The sequence below is a fragment of the Amblyraja radiata genome, chromosome 11 (genome assembly GCF_010909765.2).
Source record: "Amblyraja radiata isolate CabotCenter1 chromosome 11, sAmbRad1.1.pri, whole genome shotgun sequence".
Classification (NCBI taxonomy): domain Eukaryota; kingdom Metazoa; phylum Chordata; class Chondrichthyes; order Rajiformes; family Rajidae; genus Amblyraja; species Amblyraja radiata.
The window spans coordinates 41,283,052-41,305,205 of NC_045966.1; the positions used below are offsets into that span (position 1 = coordinate 41,283,052).

At 41.9% G+C, this 22,154-nt stretch overlaps 1 protein-coding gene across 1 annotated transcript in view; it reads left to right on the top strand.

The window, feature by feature from the left end:
- LOC116978400 overlaps positions 1–18,985 on the top strand; it is a 70,882-nt gene extending 51,897 nt beyond the window's left edge. The window contains 5 exon segments of the mRNA XM_033029520.1: positions 617–678; positions 1,698–4,114; positions 15,374–17,073; positions 17,075–17,854; positions 18,890–18,985. Coding sequence (XP_032885411.1) covers positions 617–678; positions 1,698–4,114; positions 15,374–17,073; positions 17,075–17,854; positions 18,890–18,985 — 5,055 coding nt within the window.
- The last annotated feature ends 3,169 nt before the right edge of the window (positions 18,986–22,154 follow it).

Sequence of the window (22,154 nt, forward strand, 5' to 3'; positions counted from 1 at the left end):
TTATACATTCATACTGGTAGATTCGTAGGGAGAGGGAAATCTAAACGAGTTAGCTTCGTGAGTATTTTCGTTCGTTTAAAAATACAGTGCTTGATGTAAGAGATATGGATAACACTTCCCAGTAATCTGCTATAATATTGGGAATTCACCGTTACAATATATTTATGCTAGATAATGAAATAAAAAAACATTAGTAAACCACACGTCATGCATTTGTACGTTTATTACCCAGACGCGCGGAGAACTGTTCCTGCTGCGAAAGACATGTTTGCGTACTGTCTCTTCGTTACATGGGGATAATTATCTATCAGATTACCAATATTGCCCTTTATATACAGAATGCAACAAAGCTCCTGCATTTCCAGCAGAGGGCAGCTCTGTCTGCATAGATGATGATTTCCCCGAATCAATTTGTGTTGGAGGCAAAGAAAGTAAAATAATGTAACTGCGTAATAAATCCATTCCAAATAACTGATTCCAAAATTACGCACGATCATTATGGTTATGAAACAAAATAAGGCACTTCTGCTTTCATTAATTCCATTCAGTATTTACTAAACTGGATGCAATAGCTGTGTAAACATTTAAATCAATGATTTTTTTTATTCTTTTCTAGCGCCGATTACCTGCAGGGCTCTTCAGCGATGTGAAAGAAAAACGGACATTTATGCGTTCTGAGTCAGTCTAAAAAATGCTCACGTGGTAATTTCTCTATAGCACACATACACGCACACACCACACACTACATACTACATAATCCCACACACACACACTCTCTCTCTCTCACACACACACACAAAGAACGCCATGTGTTGAATACGAATTTATTTCATCATCAATAAAATTCGACCGAACAGTGAATCCTTCTGCTAGTCCACATGGGAGTTATGGCGCATGTAACCTGCGACGAGCAGTGTAATATGGTAGTGTTAATATAAGCAAGATATGACATTATGCAAACTGCGAAAGGTGATGTGTTCAATTTGCGTGAGTTTATTACAAATTGTTTTAATTGATCTTATTGGCGGCCATTTTTCCGGTAGAGTCTCCTTCATTCTGTACGCTGGAACTGAACGATGCCTTCAGGATAAATATCAAACCGACGTTTTATACCGATGGAGGTAACGTAATTTCCCGCAGATGGCAACGTTTCGGTTCGACATATGGAATCGTTTTTGTTTTGAAATTTTCACGTATTAATCATGAAGAACATTTTTTGAAACCAATTAGTTGGATAAACACAATGGTGATATTTTTAGATGGAAATTTTGTTACAGCTGTACCTAATAATTAATCTGCTTTTTATTTTATTTAATATGCTTTTGCGAAAGTTATTTATGAAAATCCGATCATCGCGCGTACTTGCTTTTTTAATTGAACACCTTTAATTCTGTGAAGTAAAATCTGCTTTAAGAAAACCACGATGTAGTCAGTGGATGTGTCTCTTTGTTTCGCTGTCCGCCAATAAGAAGCTATGACGCTGCGAGGGATCGACCCTCCGCCATAATTATCAAACACAGAATGAATCTCCGGCAAAGAGACGCGGTGACTGCCTTTACAGCATACAGCTGTGATCAGTTAAATTGGTGAGATTTTTTTAATTTGCTTTTGTGTTCAGAGTTGATATATTTATAGCAGATCCTCGTACTGGCCTAACGCGGCGAACAAATCGTGTCTTTCCGATTCGGATATCAGTAAAATACATACAGTCTCGCAATGGCGAACGTGCACGGCACAGCATTGTATGTTGTATTGTTACTTCGTCTCGCCGATTTGGTTTGCGGACAAATAAAATACTCTATCCCCGAAGAACTGGAGATCGGTGCCTTTGTCGGAAACATTGCTGAGGATTTGGGGATAAATGTTCGTGAATTATTAGTCCGAAGACTGCAACTGCTTCCTCGTGACATGAGCCATTATTTCGCGGTAAATACACAGACCGGAATTTTATCTGTTAGCGAGAGAATCGACAGAGAACAGTTTTGCATGGAAGCATCGACATGCTCCATTTCGTTGGATCTCGCGGTGGAAAAACCTGATGTCATATTTCCAGTGGAGGTGGAGATATTAGATATAAACGACAATTCGCCGATGTTCACAGCCGACGTCATTTCTTTGCAACTGTCTGAATTACTTGCACCGGGAGCGCGCTTCCCTCTCGAGAGCGCGCACGACCCGGACGTTGGTTTAAACTCTGTCGCAAATTATCACCTGAGCCTTAATGATTTTTTCAGCCTTAGTGTTCAGACAAGAAAAGATGGAAGTAAAATCGCTGAAATTGTTTTAGAGAAGCCCGTAGACCGCGAAAGAAATCCTTCTTTAGAATTAGTATTGACGGCTGAAGATGGTGGGATCCCGCACAGGTCCGGTACTACTCAGGTTTTTATTAGTATTACAGACATAAATGATAATGCACCTGTATTCGATCAAGACATATATAGGGTTGACGTATTAGAAAATGTACCGCTGGGTACACTGCTGATAAAACTACACGCAATGGATTTAGACGAAGGCTCAAACACAGAATTCAAATATTCCTTCAGCCATTACGCCTCACAAAAAGTACGAACGTTGTTCAATTTGGATGCTGAAACGGGAGAGATCAAAGTTGCAGGCCCATTGGATTTTGAAACGGCATATGAATATGAACTTGATGTACAAGCTGTGGACAACCTGCCAAACGTGGGACATGCTAAAGTTCTGGTTAGTATCGTTGATGTGAATGATAATGCTCCCGACATTAAGCTGACTTCAGCAAGGAAAGTGGTACTAGAGGATGCAGTAACAGACACAGTAATTGCTGTTTTTGAAGTAACCGATAGGGATTCTGGAGAAAACGGGCTCGTTCAGTGCCAAATTCCAGTCAATATTCCATTTAAGATGGAACCGACTTTGCCTAATCACTACAAAATTATGACCAGCAAGAAACTTGACCGTGAAACAATCTCAGAGTATAACATATCCATTTCAGCACGCGATGCTGGCTCGCCTTCACTTACTACAATTGAAACCATCACAGTTTCAGTATCTGATATAAATGATAACGTCCCACGTTTCTCCAAATCTTCATACGACATATATTTAATGGAGAACAATTTTCCGGGCGGTTCTGTTTCTTCGGTTACCGCTGTGGATCCTGATCTGGACGATAATGGAAACGTGGCCTATTCTATTCTGGATGACAAACTCGAAAACGTACGCGACGCTTCCTACTTTGCAATAAATTCGAAACGCGGGAGCATATTTGCTCTGCGTTCTTTTGACTATGAACAAACGAAGAATTTCCAAATAACAATTTTAGCTCGTGATGCTGGATCCCCGTCATTAAGCAGCACTGCTATTGTGAGATTTATTATCTTGGATCAAAACGATAATATTCCTTTTATAATTTCGCCAGCCACGTGGAACGGTACCGCGGCTTTCGCCGCTGTACCGCGCTCTATATATCCCAACTACTTAGTCACCAAAGTAGTCGCAAACGACGAAGATTCAGGGCAGAACGCGCGGCTTTCCTATGAGATTACAGAGGCCACTGATCTCAATCTTTTCACCATGGGTCTTCACAATGGAGAAATCAGAACTACCCGAACTTTCACAGAAGGCGATGGCCCCACACAGAAAATTGTGGTCTTAGTGAAGGACAATGGTCAACCAAGTCTTTCAAACACAGTTACAATCAGTTTATCAATCACTGCGAACAGTACTGAAAGCCCGTCGGAGCGTACAATTCAACAGAAAAATGTGGAACATTTTCCGGATCTCAATACATATTTAATATTAATTCTAGGATCAACCAGCCTCTTGTTTCTCCTAATAATCATCTTATTGGTGGTCATCAAATGCAAACAAGATCGGAGTAATGCTATTTACCAGAGCTCTGCAACGTATTGTTGCTGTATGCGGAGAAATTCCGATGTCGCATTTCAGGGAAGACCTGTCCCAAATGAATCACTAAATTATTATAGAGCTGGGCAGGTGCAGGCTAATTCAGATCCTTATCAATATACGGTTCGATTATCGCCGGAATCGTCCAAGAGCGATTTCCTGTTTCTATCGACTTGCCATCCGACATTGCCACTAAATCACATCAGCACTGATGATTTAGCATTTAAGTAGGCTGTTGGAGTGCAATTTAACTTTGTGACTGATGGGTTAAATGCAGATAAATGCTTAATATAATTCAAAATATAATTTTGTGTGTTGTAATCATTTTTCTTCGTGGCGCTCTATTGCCCCTAGCAATAGTCATTGGATATCTCCGAATAATGTTATATCTCGCTGGCTTCTAGATTTAATCTGCTGTACCTCGGAGTAAGTGTTCGTCTTATAATGTTAAACGTTTGGCCTCATAGTTTGTGCAGAGTGTATTGGAATAAATATTGTCCTTCATGCATGAGCACTAAATAATATCCTGGTTAACATTACAGGATGGTCACCATTGCGCCATAATGAATCAGAGATGATTTGGCGTGGGGGAGGATTTTCTTAGGGTGCAGAACTTTACTTCTGTGGAAGTACAGAACATTTGAGAAAGGTGGGCCATTTGACATTTCCAGTCAGCTCAATAATATCACAGATGACCATCAATATTTTAGTTTCTCCCCCTCCTCATACATATTATTGCATTTCCTGTTAAGATATCTGTCTTTTTCTGAAGCAGATTCAACGATTTGGCATCATCAACTACGTGTGAGAGAGAACACCACAATATCCTTATGTAGTGAGCGAAACATTCCCCTCGTGGCTATCTTAAATGTGCGACTCCGTCTCTTAAGTGATGAATGAGCTTGTATTTTCTGAAGAAAGCACATCAAAGGAGATTTACATATGTACACATTGACACTGCTCTTGGTTGGGTTGAACCGAAATAATCTATCGCCGTAAGCATAGAGGCAGTAAATGGACAATGTTGAATTAAGATACTCAATGAAAAGAGCAGATAGATTTATGTACAAAATTCAATGAGTGGCGAGGCTGGTAATTAGGGACTAGCCCATAGATGGAAAAAGAAAACGGCATATCATTTAACAAGAGAATGATTAAATCAGAAGAGACAAGTTGGGAAGTGGTATTAACCAGTGCCCACTTTGTCCAGCATGCAAATTCGCTTTGTGACTGATGAATAAAATGAAGAAAATGGGAAAATATTTATTATCATTCAATAGAGAATTGTATGTGTTGTAATTATTCTTCATATTGTTCTTATTAATAATCATTAAATCCCGTGATTTGGTATCTCACTGGCTTCTGGTCCACACCTGCTGTACCTAGGAATAAGTATATAGTACCACCATTGTAGTAGTTTTCACGTAATTGTGTAATTGTTCTATTAGGTGATAAATATGTTCCTTCCTTCGTGAGCCATAGAAAATCCCGTTAGCATATTGCTGGAAGACTATCAGTCATGTCGACCCTGGAGCCACCTTAAGATTATCATGGATGAGCATCCTCCTCGTAGATGTTATGACGTTTGTCCGGAAATTTGACTGTTTCCTTCTCAAGTAGATTCTACTTGGACTAGACAGTTATCTCGATAGAGAACGCCAAAGGATTCTTGTGTTATGATCCTCACTATTGTCTTAAATTTACAATTTCGTCTCTTAAGTGACTTGGCTTGTGCTTTCCGAATAAAACACATCGAAGTAGATTTAAAGATATGTGCATTGATGCTGTTCCTGGTTGTCTTGAAGTGGAAGAATCTGTAGATATTCAGTATTTAGTGAATGTTGAATTGCGATAATTAATGAAAGGATTAAATTGAATTAAGAATGTTAAATACATTAAGTGGTGGAGTTCTGGGAATTAGTGACTCGGTGGATGGTGGAAAAGTAAGCCTTCCATCATTTTTAAAAGTACCAGATTCGACCTGAAGAGTGGATCTGGGCAGTGGCATTTGCATGAAGGTTCAGTAAATTCTGATATTTCTATAGTGAATCTTGTGAAATGCTTAATTTGAAGTATAATCTCTTATGAAGGGAGGGGTGGCATTCCATTCCCCCTTTTAATATAAAAATTATTCGAAGAAGATACATTTTGTAAAGAAAAGAATGGTCATTAAAATATGCATTGAAATCCAGCAAATCTTTACGTTTCAGGTCGAGTTTATTGGCATATACACAAGCACGGTGAGGTACGGGTACTAATAAAACCTTGCTTACAATAGCACCACAAGCACATAGAATTAGATAACAAACTAACATAAATTAAAGGTACGTTATCCTTAGTATATAAAGGTCACATGTTCACTCGTGTACAAAATTAAAATCATTTCGCTGTGCCTTCCTGCAGCACCGGCATGTGAGAAGACTGGACGTGATGTGGTTTTCTGTTACCCCAGTTTAAGGCAATCTACAACGAATAAGTGTACGGAATATTTTGGGGGTAGCGTGAAGAAATATCTACTGGACACCGATCTGAAATTTTGCGGCGAAATAAATATTATAGAGACAAACGGGGTTTATAAGTAATACATTTTTTTTTATTTCTGGGAAATGTAAACTGAAAATGTAATGAAGAATGATCAGTAATATATTTAAGAGATAATTTAACGTAAATGAAGATAAATTAGCCTACAATGCCGTGCGTAAAAGACAATTTCATGCTGTATCGTAATAGCTAGCCGATGGAAACAGCACGTATACATAAACATTGAACTGAATATCTCAATAATAACTGAATTGGCGGCACAGTGCAGCGGTAGACGTTCTGCCTTACCGCGCTGGAGACCCGAATTCGGTCGTGACGACGGGTGCTGTCTGTACGGAGTTTGTAAGTTCTCCCTGTGACCGCTTGGGTTTTCACCGGGTGCAGGTTTTTAGGTCAAGTAGCTTCTGTAAAATGTCCTATTGTGTGGTATAGAATTATTGTTTGGACGAACGCTTGTCGGCGCGGACTCGGTGGGCCGATGGGCTCTAATCTTGTAGTATCTCTAATCTTAAACTAAACCAATCCCAATTCTTCTGAAACGGCCTATCCCGCTTCCAGGTGATGAAAACCACCACCTCTAGCTGCTAATCTCAGGAAAGTGGACCCGATCATAGGGAGGTCTTGCCCTACTGGGGCGACCGACTAGAGACGTTGGGACGCAACTTACTGCTGCAGGAGAAGCCAGCAACCGCAAGGCCTTTCGAATGCCCCTTCCGGACAAACACACATGTTACAAAAGGTTCTGACTGTCAACCGTATCCAGGCAGATGATACATTACTCTTCCAGTCTCCGAGTACTGGTAGTTCCACGAGAACCCAACAACCCTGGTAAATACAATTCAACTAAACTCGTTCTCTCTCTCTCTCTCTCTCTCTCTCTCTCTCTCTCTCTCTCTCTCTCTCTCTCTCTCCGCTCCTCTCTCTCCTTCTCGTCTCTCTCGATCGTCTCTCTCTCTCTATCTCTCGCTTCTCACTCTCTTCTCTCCCTCTCTCTCTCTCTCAGTCTCTCTCTCATTCTCTCTCCGTACACTCTATCCAGAAGGGTCGTCTCTCTCCGTCTCTCTCTCATCCGCATCTCTCCGTCTCTCGTCTCGTCTCTCGTCATCTCATCTCGTCTCGCTCGCATCTGCGTCGTCTCGCCGTCTCCTCTCTTCTTCTCTGCGTCTCATCTCTCTCTTTCTCTCCCTCTCTCGCTTTCTATATTTCTCGCTCTCTCTCTCTGTCTGTCTCCTTCCTCTTCTTTATGTGTTCTCTCCTCACCCCCCCCCCCCCCCCCCCATCCCTCTCTCACGCACACAAACATGCCCACGTGCGCGCGCGCGCACTCCACAGTGACACGTCTTTCTAATGACGACGGCACATCATCCCCCAAAGATGCATGCTTCGTCTTATCAGTTATATTGCCTTTGGCAAAAGCATATAAAAGGAAATAAAAATTCCACTACGTAGATTAAGCATCGAGATATGAAACATTTGGATTATTTAATGTTTGGTTTTACTTACAGGCTGTGATACAAAATCAAATACAGAAATGACTATATAAATCAATTTAGACAGATATGATTATATAGCAAAGAACAACACGTTATACTTTCACTACTGAATTCAGTAACCACTGTTCCGGCCATGTCTCCATCTATATCTTGCTGTATCATTTTGCAGCTTTCTTCGGTAGACTAGATTGTATTAGGTTAGATTATTGTCATATGCGCCAGGTGCAACGAGGTTCCCTGCAAACACGGTGCTCACCGAGAATAGAATATACATAGGATAAAGAAAAATAGAACAGTAAATGTTGTGAAACGGCAGAATGTTAACTAAATTGCAATGCAAATCCGAATAATGCAAAAGGACACGTAAGGTTAATAACATAATAACTGAATCAGGAGCAGATAAGGACAAGAGGACGGGATGGCAGCTCCGTCAATGGGAAAATGATGATAAACAGCAATAATAATTTCCAGCTGTCTAAGATCGGCTGGTCAACATTTCCAGAAGCCATTTGCGGATGAAGGCAATAAGGCCAAAGTTCAGATGTTTTGAGGTGATCTTATTCTGTATTATGGCACTGAAGTCTGAGCAGCACTTAACGGAGAGCATCTTGCCAAAGGTGTTCTGTTGTCAAGGTGTTTCGTGGCGTAATGCTATACAAGGTAGCTGGCATACTCTGAAGACATGTTTCCCTGCAATACCATTCTTTCATAGCATTTCATTATGTTCAGTGTTAGAGCTATCGGGCGGTAGTCATTGAGACAGGTCACTATTTTTCGTGAGTGATAATGGAGGTTACTTGAAGCAGATCGGCACAGAAAACTACTGACGTCGGAGGTTAGAGATGATAATGGAAAACTATGGCCAGTTCATTGGCTCACAATTTCAGAACCAATGCAGGAACTTTATTTAGGTTGGCCACTTTCCAAGAATGTTCTCTTATTAAAGCAAGCCGATCTGACTGTGCGACTGTTGTGTATAGTGCCTGCTAAACATTGATTTAAAAGGAATCATTATTAGAAGTGAGCTATTACTAGAAACGTCCATAACTTTGGTTTGGAGCCCCTGATGGCCTTAACAGCTGGCATCTACATGACTAAATTGATCCTCTGGGTCGTTTCGGAGGTCTTATCCCCGAGAGTCTTGTAGAGATCACACGTAGCATTCTTGTCTAGCGCAATATCACCCTTCTCGAAGGCTTTAGGTCCGGGCCTTAGTTGAGAGTGAGTGTCTGCCTGTTCATGCGTGGGTTATGGCTAAAATATCCCTAAATTGTCCTTGACAGAATATATCCATTACAACTGGATGAAGTGGCCATGAGCATTTTCCGGTCTACTGACTCAAGGTAGTCCTGAAGTTGATCAACCGCCCTCTACTGACAACATATGCTTTACACTTTCCGTTGGTGCTTTGCGTTTCAGTCTTTATTTGTTTAATCGTTTCGACTGCAAAAGCAACTCCAACGAATAACTTGACTAAAATGATCCCAGCACTAAACCTCGTGAAACACCCATAGTCACAGACCACCTTTCACCTGACCACCTGACCACACTTCCACCACTACCGTCTGTCTTCTCTGGCCAAGCCAATTTGGAATCTTATGCCCTCATCATGCACATTACACTTCGGGATTGGCCTACCGCGAGGGACCAACCGTATGTCTTAAGGAAGTCCATGTCAGCAACATTCACTCCCGTTCCCTCATCAATCAAATTCGTCATCTCATCCAAAATACTCAATCAGGCATGTGAGACAGAACCCGCTACGAACAAAGCCATGCTGACCCTTCATAATAAGTCCGTGATTAGCCAAATGTAAGTAATCCGACTCCTAAGAATCCTCTCCAATAACTTTCCTGCCACTAATGTAAGGCACGTCATACTATAATTTGCCTGGATTAAACCCGTTGTCCTCCTGAAAGGAAGGGACAACAGGGGCAAACTTTAGGATCAGGTGATTATTGTCACGTCCACCGACATACAATGAAAAGCTCTGTTTTGCAAACTATCCAATCAAATTCCCTCCCTCCAAACGAGCAGCGATAAAGCTCTCTAATCCTCACCCTACATCTCAACCAGCCATCACATCCAGCATATGATCTTCCTCATTTCAATCAGCGACAGCGGAACCCCACCACAACTTCCTCCCAACACTTCACGTTTTCCGCTGGACCGCCGTTCTCCGTGATAGCCTGGTTCCCTCATCCCTCCTCATATATCTCTCCATACTCCCTAGCCCTTTCCTCATAAACCTGGTGGTTGCACAGCAATTGGTCACATAACTCTTATCTCACCGCCATACGGGGACGTAAATAGCCCTTCCAAGTGAGGCAAAGGTACGTGCGCACTTCCTCCAACATGGTCTATGCTGTGATTCGATGCTCTGATATAACCTCGACTACATCCCCAAATACATATTGGCAATGGTGTACGTACAGTGCAGAGCCAAGGTAAACAAACATCATTAGCATTATATTTGAAAAGAGTAGCTCTTAATCTATGAAAAATAGGAATCTCCAGGGATAAGGAAGATGTGAAACACATGAAGAGAGTGAACCGCATTAAGTATTGGTTGCAGCTAATTAGTATATATCTCTCCCTAGTGAAATAAAAGTTAATTTGTTGCATCCTTAACAGGTCTTCGTTCAGTGTAAGGTGCCGTTGCAATACTATTAAACGAGACAGTTTACATTCCATACAAACCTGACCACATTTGATATTGCGCGAATCTGCTAATAGACAGAATACAATTAGATGCACATGAAAGTGAGGACGATTAGCATTTTACGCCTGTTAATTCCCGGGATAAAATCTATGACGAGAATGTCAGTTTTACTTGCCTATCATTTTTATGGAATTAAAGGGGCAAAAGGGAAATGTTACTGTACCAAGGAACATGTAACAATAAAGTACAATTGAAGTATTGAACATCTATGCACCATCCTCTTGGAATTATGTACTCCATACAGTGCTGTGCCTGTTTTCCATTGTGTAAGGGCAACATTTCATACCGAGACTGATGGGGATATGAAACAAGCTGCCAGCGGAGGTAGGTGAGACAGGTACTATAACAACTTTAAAAAGACAGACAAAAAGTGCTGGAGTAAATCAGCGGGTCAGGCAGCATCCGTGCCGAGCAGAGATGGGTAATCTTTCAGGTCAGCACCCTTCTTCAGACTGCTAAAATACGATTGGACAGGTACATGGATAGGAAAGGCTTAGAGGATTCTGGTCCAAACGCCGGAAGGTGGGACTCGCATTTATGGAACACCTTTTTTGGCGTTGCCAGGTTGGGCTGAATGGCCTGTTTCCGTGCTGTATAACTCGATGGCACTGTGACTGAATGTTAGATATTCCAATCAGTAATGCCACAGTGACATGACAACTTTTGATTATAAACAGTGACGTTTCAGGCATTTGTTAATTTCATGCTTTGCAATCTTCATTGCATCCAAGAAGGATGGATATTAGAGAGAAGTACTGTTCTTCCTCCATTGATATATCGTAATCAGTACTAATCAAAAGCAAATATAATTTGTTCATTTGATACATGGTTCGTTCATTGTTCCATTATTGTGTATTCATGAGGAGAGGAATTCTGATGGAACCCTCTGATATCTTAGCTTATGGACAAGGTTGAGTTAGTCTAAATATTGCAGGCTTTAGGTTGACGTGTACATCTGTGCGTGTGTGCGTGTGTGCGCGCGCGCGCGTACCGCTCTATTGATAGAGATACACTCTCAAATTAAGTACGTTCGTAGGAGTACAAATAAAGGGAAGCAAAATACTGCATACGATACAAAGAGAAATGCAGGACGTAGGCAGCATGTCGTATATATGCGTTCTAAAATAAATAAAATTGTCATTTCACGCCATGAACTTTACTCAGAATTTGAAGAAATAAATTTCAGACATGTAACAGATTTTACGCAACTGCAATTGCAAGAAGCGAAGGAGGATGGAAACAGAAATGAAACATCCGTGAAGTGGCGAACATCGAAGAGATCACTGGTAAAGCCATGTTGCCTTTTCTTCCGCTTCTTCCTAAATCCAATTTTATTTTATACAATACTCTTATTGTTTTCGTCAATGTGATTACACTGGTTTCAATCGTGTAGAGGCAATCTCTTTGTTCTGATGTACATTTCGACATGGAATATTAACTTTGTATTTGGCTGAAGCCGCTTTTTGCAGTCTCGAGAAGGGTCCCGACCCGAAACGTCATCTATCCATTCCCTCCATTGATGCTGCATGACAAGCTGACTTCTTCCAGCACTTGTTGTGTCGCTCAAGATTCCAGCAACCGCAGTTCATTGAGTCTCATCGAGTCTCAATGATATAATAGTACTTCGCCTTACTTTGCCTTCTACAGCTAAGATGCTGGGCTACATTACGATCTGAAAATACCATGATCCAGATCAAATGTCTGTGTTGATACCTTTTCGATGGGAAATATACCTTCAGCGGTCCAGGTACATGGGGCAGAACATATTATGGACTGAGAATAAGGAGATTTGTGAGTCCATCAACCCACCACTTTACCTCCCACCATCTCTCATGGGACTAATCAAAGCCAATACCTTATCAGTGCTGTGCATAAAAGTGAGGTAACGTTGCTTACTGGTTTTCCTATTAATATTTTACTCTAATATATAGGCACTATTATATAGTTTCACAAACTCCGTTATGTTTTCTCGCAATATGCCTATCGTGATGTTGTGATATGTTTGGAGGCGTGGACAATGCGTCAAGTCAGTGATTTGCTGCAAATTGCGAGAAAATGCAACTATTACCAAGTTGATCTTTGATCGACAGTATCATCATCTTCGTTAGTTTACCTATGTTGTTCTATTTAATGTTAATTTGAAAAAGGTAATTGATGAACTTCAGAAAGTGTCTTGCAGATGAATGGATTTGAATCCTGTGTAATAGATGATAGAAAAAGGACGGTACTGCACACATATTTAAAAGTTATTATCAATCCTTCCACATTTTCACTTCTTAGCACCGTTCGGCCTGTGATCTCAAACTAAACCGAAATTCTATACGGGCTATTATTTCCAATACTGCGAAAGTGACAGAATTAAAAGGTATTAACTTCAGTCAGCTCTTCAAATTTATATTCTACAACAGTAAATTATATTGGAACCATCCACATATTTTCGATATTGTCGTTGATAATTATTTTACGGAAATATTAGGTGGGAGAGTCAAAGCTACAAAGGGAGAAATATTGTCAATTTTGAATCTATTAAGTTGGCCAGCATTATGTTGCAACCAAGATTCATGTACTAACTTTGACCAATATTTTCAAGACGTTCACGGTTTATTGTGATAATAGACAACGGACAATAGACAATAGGTGCAGGAGTAGGCCATTCGGTCATTCGAGCCAGCACCGCCATTCAATGTGATCATGGCTGATCATCCCCAATCAGTACCCCGTTCCGGCCTTCTCCCCATATCCACTGACTCCGTCATTTTTAAGAGCCCTATCTAGCTCTCTCTTGAAAGCATCCAGAGAACCCGCCTCTACCGCCCTCTGAGGCAGAGATTTCCACAGGCTCATCACTCTCCGTGAGAAAGTGTTTCCTCGTCTCCATTCTAAATGGCTTACTCCTTATTCTGAAACAGTGGCCCCTGGTTCTGGACTCCCCCAACATTGGCAACATGTCTCCTGCCTCTAGCGTGTCCAAACCCGAAACAAATTTATATGTTTCAATGAGATCGCCTCTCATCCTTCTAAACTCCAGAGTGTACAAGCCCAGCTGCTCCATTCTCTCAGCATATGACAGTCCCGCCATCCCTGGAATTAACCTTGTAAACCTACGCTGCACTTCCTCAATAGCAACAATGTCCTTCCTCAAATTAGGGGACCAAAACTGCACACAATACTCCAGGTGTGGTCTCACTAGGGCTCTGTACAACTGCAGAAAGACCTCTTTGCTCCTATATTCGATTCCTCGTGTTATAAAGGTCAACATGCCATTCGCTTTCTTCACTGCCTGCTGTACCTGCATGCTTACTTTCATAGACTGATGAACAAGGACCCCCAGATCCCGTTGTACTTCCCCTTTTACCCACTTGACGCGATTTAGATAATAATCTGCCTTCCTGTTTTTGCTACCAAAGTGGATACCCTCACATTTATCCGCATTAAATGTCATCTGCCATGCTTCTGCCCACTCCCCCAACCTGTCCAAGTCACCCTGCATTCTCATAGCATCCTCGTCACAGCTCACACTGCCACCCAGCTTTGTGTCATCTGCAAATTTGCTCATGTCACTTTGAACCCCTTCATCCAAATCATTGATGTATATTGTAAATGGCTACGGTCCCAGCACCGAGTCTTGCGGTACCCCACTAGTCACTGCCTGCCATTCTGAAAGGGACCCGTTAATCCCTACTCTTTGTTTCCTGTCTGCCAACCACTTCTCTATCCATGTCAGCACTCTACCCCCAATACCATGTGCCCTCATTTTGCCCACTAATCTCCTATGTGGGACCTTATCAAATGCTTTCTGAAAGTCCAGATGCATTACATCCACTGGCTCTCCCTTGTCCATTTTCCTAGTTACATCTTCAAAAAATTCCAAAAGATTAGTTAAGCATGATTTCCCCTTCGTAAATCCATGCTGACTCGGATTGATCCTGTTACTGCTATCCAAATGTGCGGCTATCTCATCTTTTATAATTGACTCCAGCACTCCCCACCACCGATGTCAGGCTAACTGATCTATACTTCCCTGTTTTCTCTCTCCCGCCTTTCTTAAAATGTGGGATAACGTTGGCTACCCTCCAATCCACAGGAACTGATCCTGAGTCTATAGAACTTTGGAAAAATATCACCAATGCATCCACGATTTCTAGAGCCACTTCCTTGGGTACCTTGGGATGCAGACTCTCAGGCCCTGGGGATTTATCAGCCTTCAGTCCCATCTGTCTATCCAACACCATTTCCTGCCTAATGTGGATTTCCTTCAGTTCCTCTGTCACCCCAGATCCTCTGGCCACTACTATATCAGGAAGACTGTTTGTGTCCTCCTTAGTGAAGACAGATCCAAAGTACCTGTTCAACTCATCTGCCATTTCCTTGTTACCCCTAATAAATTCACCTTTTTCGGTCTTCAACGGTCCAACTTTGGTCTAAACTAATTTTTTCCTCTTCACATACCTAAAGAAGCCTTATTGTAGTTATTGTGATTTATTGTAGTTATAGGCTGAGACACTTTGTGTCGCTGTCTACCAATGAGGTGATGAAATCTAGCCAGAGCTCCGCCGCCCATCCTCGCATTCCAGGGCGTGGACGCAAAAGCATTGCTGATGCTTAACGTGAAACAAGCCGCCGGTCTCCCAGCCCTTCACTCCGCGACCTCAGTCATGTAATTTACATGCAATTAACGTAATTAACCTTCAGGAAGCCTTTCAATCTTCCAAAAAAAATCATATATTTGCAGGTATGTTACAAGAATCGTGTAGACGGACGCTAAAAATACTTGTGACACCGTCCATCTTTCTTCTTTGTGCCTGGATTCTCGTTTCGGGTCAGCTTCGTTACAGCATTCCCGAGGAGGAAAATCTTGGAACTATCGTTGGTAAAATTGCAGAAGATTTAGGGCTAGCCGTGGAAGAACTACTACGTCGCAGATTTCGTATTGTTTCTGATTCACCACCGCAGTATCTGGATATAGATCTAACTGCTGGAATATTATTTGTGACTAAAACGATAGATAGGGAGGAACTGTGTCCGGAAAGCCTGCTCTGCATCCTGCCTTTAGAAGCTCTAATTGAACGTCCAGTGGAACAGTATCGTGCTGAAATCGAGATATTGGATATTAATGACAATTCTCCCAGATTCCCGGTTAGTGAAATACGTTTGGAAATCGCTGAATTCGCGATACCCGGAGCGCGTTTTCCGTTACCAGATGCGCACGATCCTGACGTCGGGGTAAATTCCATTCGCACGTACCAGCTGTCAGCGAATGACCATTTTGTATTAGATGTTCAGATCCGCGGGAAAGCAAAAATCCCGGAATTGATATTGACGAACACGATCGACCGAGAGAGACAATCGCTATATCGGTTATTGCTCACAGCTTTGGATGGTGGATCTCCGCAAAGGACGGGCACGACCAATGTAATTATTAATGTGTTGGATGCTAATGATAATGCGCCGGTATTCCAACAATCCTTGTACGTTGTCGGGCTAATGGAAAATGTGCCATCCGGCACTCTGGTGATCAAACTTAATGCAAGCGATTTAGATGCGGGATCCATTAACGACATTGCTTATTCTTTCAGCGGATATAATAAAGCGCGGGTGAGCGAACTGTTTGCCATTAATCCTATATCGGGGGAGATCACAGTTAAGGGAATTTTGGACTTCGAGGAAACAAATAATTATGAAATTGACGTGAAAGCGAAGGACATGGGGTTTCACCCTTTATCCACACACTGCACGATCCGAGTGAATCTCAGCGATGTGAACGATAACGCTCCTGATTTTGCCCCAAGTACTATTCCTAAGATAGTACGGGAGGATTCGTCGACTGGAACATTGCTAGCTTTAATCAATGTGAGAGACAGGGACTCTCATGCAAACGGACACGTTGATTGCACCATCTCGCCAAATCACCCGTTTGCTCTCAAATCATCATTTAAAAATTCATATAGGTTGGTGACAGATGATATATTGGATCGGGAGCTAGCTTCTGAGCATAAAATCTCAATTAATTGCAATGACCGGGAATCTCCTCCGCTGTCCACCACCAAAACGTTTATCATACACATTTCAGATATTAACGATAACGCACCGATGTTCCAGCTGCCTTCATACACAGTTCACGTTATGGAAAACCATCCACCCGGGAGTTCCATCGGAAGGGTGTCTGCTACGGACGGTGACATAAATTTGAACTCCTACCTTTCTTATGCTATCCTGGAGAGCGAGGTGCAGAATGCGCCTTTATCTTCCTATGTCTCGATCAACCCTGAAACAGGCGTTATCTATTCGCAGCGGGCATTTGATTACGAGCACGTTAAAAACTTCCAGTTCCGAATCCAAGCGCAAGACAGTGGAATCCCACCACTTTCCAACAATGTTACTGTGAAGGTGGTTATCCTTGATCAGAATGACAATCCACCTGTGATAAAAAATTCCAGAGTCATCGAACTATAGAATGACAGCTATACCACGATCGGCAAGCCCAGGATACCTAGCAATCAAGATTATTCATTCCGATGCCGACTCTGGTCAGAATGCACGCCTTTTCTATCATATTCTAAGTGCTACTGATCCTGGACTGTTTACAATTTCCCGTAATTCAGGAGAAGTTCGAACAGCTCGCTATTTCAAGGACACGGATGCCATCATACAAAAAATCATTATACATGTGAGAGACAATGGCCATCCTACGATGTCCGCCACGACTACTGTTACCCTCTCAGTTGGTGAACAGATCGCAGAAATACGTTCAGACTTTGGAGAGTCAAACACGCATTTACAGAATTCATATGATTTACCCTTTGTTATCGTCATTCCTTTGGGGATATTATCATTCTTACTTCTGGTCATTATAATTGCCCTATCTGTCGCAATTTGGCCGATTAACAGAAGGCCAACCTATGCCAGAAGAAGACATTGTGCGGCATGCTGCTACGTCGATGACTTGGAATCCGAGCGCCAAATACGGAACGCTCACCTTAATCTGCAGTTTGCATCTGATCCAAAAATGATTACAAATGTCCTGGAGGTACGAAGGGGCGGCTCCCTAGATACATACCACTGCAGAGTTCGCTCGACAGCTCAAGAAGATGCAACTGCGTTTACGACACCGTTCTGTCCAACAACAGCAGAATCTAATGAGTGGAATCACGGAATATCTGCGGATCAGCTTTACGCGAAAGAAACCAGTGATCACACTGATAAACGCAAAAAAGTAAGTAGCATCCTCAACTAATAACTACCTACATACAAATATCGATTCCAAAAATACACCGCTACTAATCCAGCAGAGGTCAACGTCTTTGTGCTTGTCTGTCGCAATATCTTAACGATTTTTAATCAATGTATCGATTATCCTTTGAGACTATTTCAAGAATAAAAATGGAATAATATTCCATGAGTTTACATCAAGATACCCTATGCTAAATCACCCGAGATCTGAATCATCCTGTAATTAAGTGTAGCGATAAATTATTCTCGTTCGCGTACAGTTTAAAAAAAGGCTATGAGAAATAAGAGAAAATGTGAACTATGTTGCAATACTTGGCCTATCTTTATTGTAAATCAGTCTCTTCAGTCCCAAGACTGATTATATAGCATGATATTGTCACATTTTAGTAGTCCTATAAATACACCGAATAGTAAAATAATAAAATCTTTCCGCTCTGATGTATCGTTAGATTTCTTCATTCAATACCTGTTTAATTCTGCTGACACACAAAACTCCTTTCTTTTTTTAAATTCCTTTTTGCATTTATCTATGCAACGTGGGCAATAATACTGAACACAATACTTATTGCCCATTGCCAATAGTCCTTGAATGTTGGTGTGAAATATATTCTAAAAATGCTATAATTTATAGTGAAGTGGTGCATAATTTCCTCACAGTAACAACAAATAAATGGTGAGATGGCTGCGTCACATTGCTGGTGCTCATTATAATCCTATACTAATAACAATTTTAATCATATTTCACATTCTCTGAACGACTTTATTCCTCACCAGATCACCTTCAGTCAACGCAAATTATTTCCACAAAATCTGCACCACGAGTTAAAAGTGTGATGAGATATTTTTTTGTTGTCGGACATTATTCATGAACTTCGACAAGGTGCATTACAGAGGGTTCGTCTTGACTGGTTTGCTGACCCATCCCTCACCCCGCTCCAGAATGCTATACATTCATCACATAAATCACCAATGCACTGTTCCTATGTTTATAGAGTGTTTCTGACATTCTTTCACGTAGTTCCAGAAAACATCTGCTTTCTGCATAAAAAGTGCATTTTACTACATATCTGAATTGACGCCTGAAAACATGAATGCGGCACACCGAAAAGTATGATTTATATCATCTCAAAGCGCAATTGAACATGAGTAATGGGTAGAAATTGTATTGTGCCTCACTATTTACAGTTGCGTGTCAAATACCTGCAAACTGAAAAGCGGTAAGGGGACACAATAAATCGCAGATGCTGGGATCTTGCATATTCCAGGAATTGCTGGTGTAACTCAGCTGGCCAGGCAGCATCCACGGAGGACATGGATAAGTATCGTTTCGGGCGGGACCCTTCTTTAGACGTTCAGAGTCCGCAGAAGGGTCTCGATCTGAAAATACGCCTGTCCATGTCCTATAGAGAAGCTGTGCCTGCCCCTCTGAGTTACTCCAGCATTGCATTCTAATCCGTAAATGCTCATAGCTCTCATCGCGGGTGCAGCATTGTAGTTACAAATGCACAATGGCCAAATATATTTGTTCAATAGTTTGATACGTTCTTGTATTTTGACGTGGATTACATTATGTTTCACTGTGTTGTAATTCTGTGCCACCATAGAGAACTGGCTGGCAGACAGGAATCAAAGAATAGGCGTAAACTGGGTCCTTTTCAGAATGGCAGGCAGTGACTAGTGGGGTACCGCAAGGCTCAGTGCTGGGACCCCAGCTATTTACAATATATATTAATGATCTGGATGAGAGAATTGAATGCAACATCTCCAAGTTTGCGGATGACACGAAGCTGGGGGGCAGTGTTAGCTATGAGGAGGATGCTAGAAGGCTGCAAGGTGACTTGGATAGGTTGGGTGAGTGGGCAAATGCATGGCAGATGCAGTATAATGTGGATAAATGTGAGATTATCCACTTTGGTGGCAAAAACAGGAAAGTAGACTGTTATCTGAATGGTGGCCGAATAGGAAAAGGGGAGATGCAACGAGACCTGGGTGTCATGGGACACCAGTCATTGAAAGTAGGCATGCAGGTGCAGCAGGCAGTGAAGAAAGCGAATGGTATGTTAGCATTCATCGCAAAAGGATTTGAGTATAAGAGCAGGGAGGTTCTACTGCAGTTGTACAGGGTCTTGGCGAGACCACACTTGGAGTATTGCGTACAGTTTTGGTCTCCTAATCTGAGGAAATACATTCTTGCTATAGAGGGAGTACAGAGAAGGTTCACCAGACTGATTCCTGGGATGGCAGCACTTTCATATGAAGAAAGACTGGATAGACTCGGCTTGTACACGTAAGAATTTAGAAGATTGAGGGGGGATCTTATAGAAACTTACAAAATTCTTAAAGGGGTTGGACAGGCTAGATGCAGGAAGATTATTCCCGATGTTGGGGAAGTCCAGAACAAGGGTCACAGTTTAAGGATAAAAGGGAAGTCTTTTAGGAAGGAGATGAGAAAATCATTTTTACACAGAGAGTGGTGAATCTGTGGAATTCTCTCCCACAGAAGGTAGTTGAGGCCAGTTCATTGACTATATTTAAGAGGGAGTTAGATGTGGGCCTTGTGGCTAAAGGGATCAGGGGGTATGGAGAGAAGGCAGGTATGGGATACTGAGTTGGATGATCAGCCATGATCATATTGAATGGCGGTGCAGGCTCGAAGGGTTGAATGGCCTACTCCTGCACCTATTTTCGATGTTTCTATGTTTCTATGAAAGCAAGGAGTGAGACGATCGTCATCTCATTCCACGTGAATATAGAACGTGAAGCAGTGTAACCATGAGAAGCCACGAAAAACCGGTTCAAGGAGAAAACAACCGATTCATTGGATTTAAGCCTCGTGCAATATAAGATTATAGTTTTCTTCTGGAGAGCAGCCAGCACAGTTCCGTGAGGGAATACCGATACCCATCACTTCTCAGCTACTTTATCAATAATGTTAATGTCGATTGCACCACGCTCAATTCCATTCAGAACATGTCGTCATGTGAATAACCACATGCGTATAAATGGTAAATTCCAGACAGTATGCAGGCATCGATTGATGGGTAGCTAGCAGTAATCACTCCACGGAGGTTTCAGGCAACGGCCATGTCGAAGCAAATATAGCCATATATCCTTGATGTTCAATCGCATTACCATCGTTTATTTGCTAACCATGAACATTTCAGGAGATTAATATTAATTACTGCGCCACTGGAGCAGTCAAATAACTACCGTGGCTCGAAGAACACGCCAGAGGCTTGCAGAGGTCTGATATGCACCAAACACGCATTCTGCAAAGCATGATTCGGGACTATGTTTAAATAATCAATTTTCACCTGATAAATTGCATCTGCAACACCACTCGTCAATCTCAGCATCGTCCACATAAAGTTGCCTGCATCACAGATAACTCTTCTATTTTCCAAAATATTTTTTTCACTGTCCGTCGGTGTAAAATGTTTGAAGTTGGCACCCTCTATAAAAAGTAGTGAAATTGCCCGCATAGGATATAAGGACCTTAGACTTTAGAGATACAGCATAGAAACAGGCCCTTCGGCATATCGCGTCCGCGCCGAGTAGCGATCACCCTGTACACAGGGACTATACTTCACACGCAGGACAATTTAGAAATTACAGAAGCCAATTCAGTACGTCTTTGGAGTGTGGGAAGAAACCGAGTCAGCCGGTGAAACCCCACGCGGCAACAGGGAGAACGTACAAACTCCATACAGCTAACACCGTGGTCAGGATCGAACCCGGGTCTCTCACACCGAAAGGCAGCAACTATACTGCTACGCCACTGTGACAATAGCTCCAAAAGGCAGTCCACAACATGCATTTGATCTCATCTGTCGTCTATCCGATCGGAAAACTATAACTGTACTTTCCTATGACCAGAAAAAATCACCAATCCATGCCCTCCAGAGATGCTCCCTGACCCGCTCCAACACTTGACCTCTTACTCAAAGCGTCTGCAGTTCCTTGTGTCTTCAATAAATCTAACATCGGATAAAATTTCCCTCATCTCTTGTCAATTAGATGATATGGTCTTGAATGGATTTCTAATCCAACAATAACTTTTCTCATGCAGAAGCAAAGAGATACAGATGCGTGATCATACCAAAGGTAGACGTAAAATGCTGGAGTATCTCAGCCGGTCAGGCAGCATCTCGGGGGGGGGGGGGGCGATGGGCGACGTTTCGACTTTCTTCAGAAATAACATTTCTTAGTAGAGTTTGAAACTGCTTGGGCAATTGGCTGAAAAGTAACAATTTTATTATTTTACATGGCGAGTCATAGTCTCA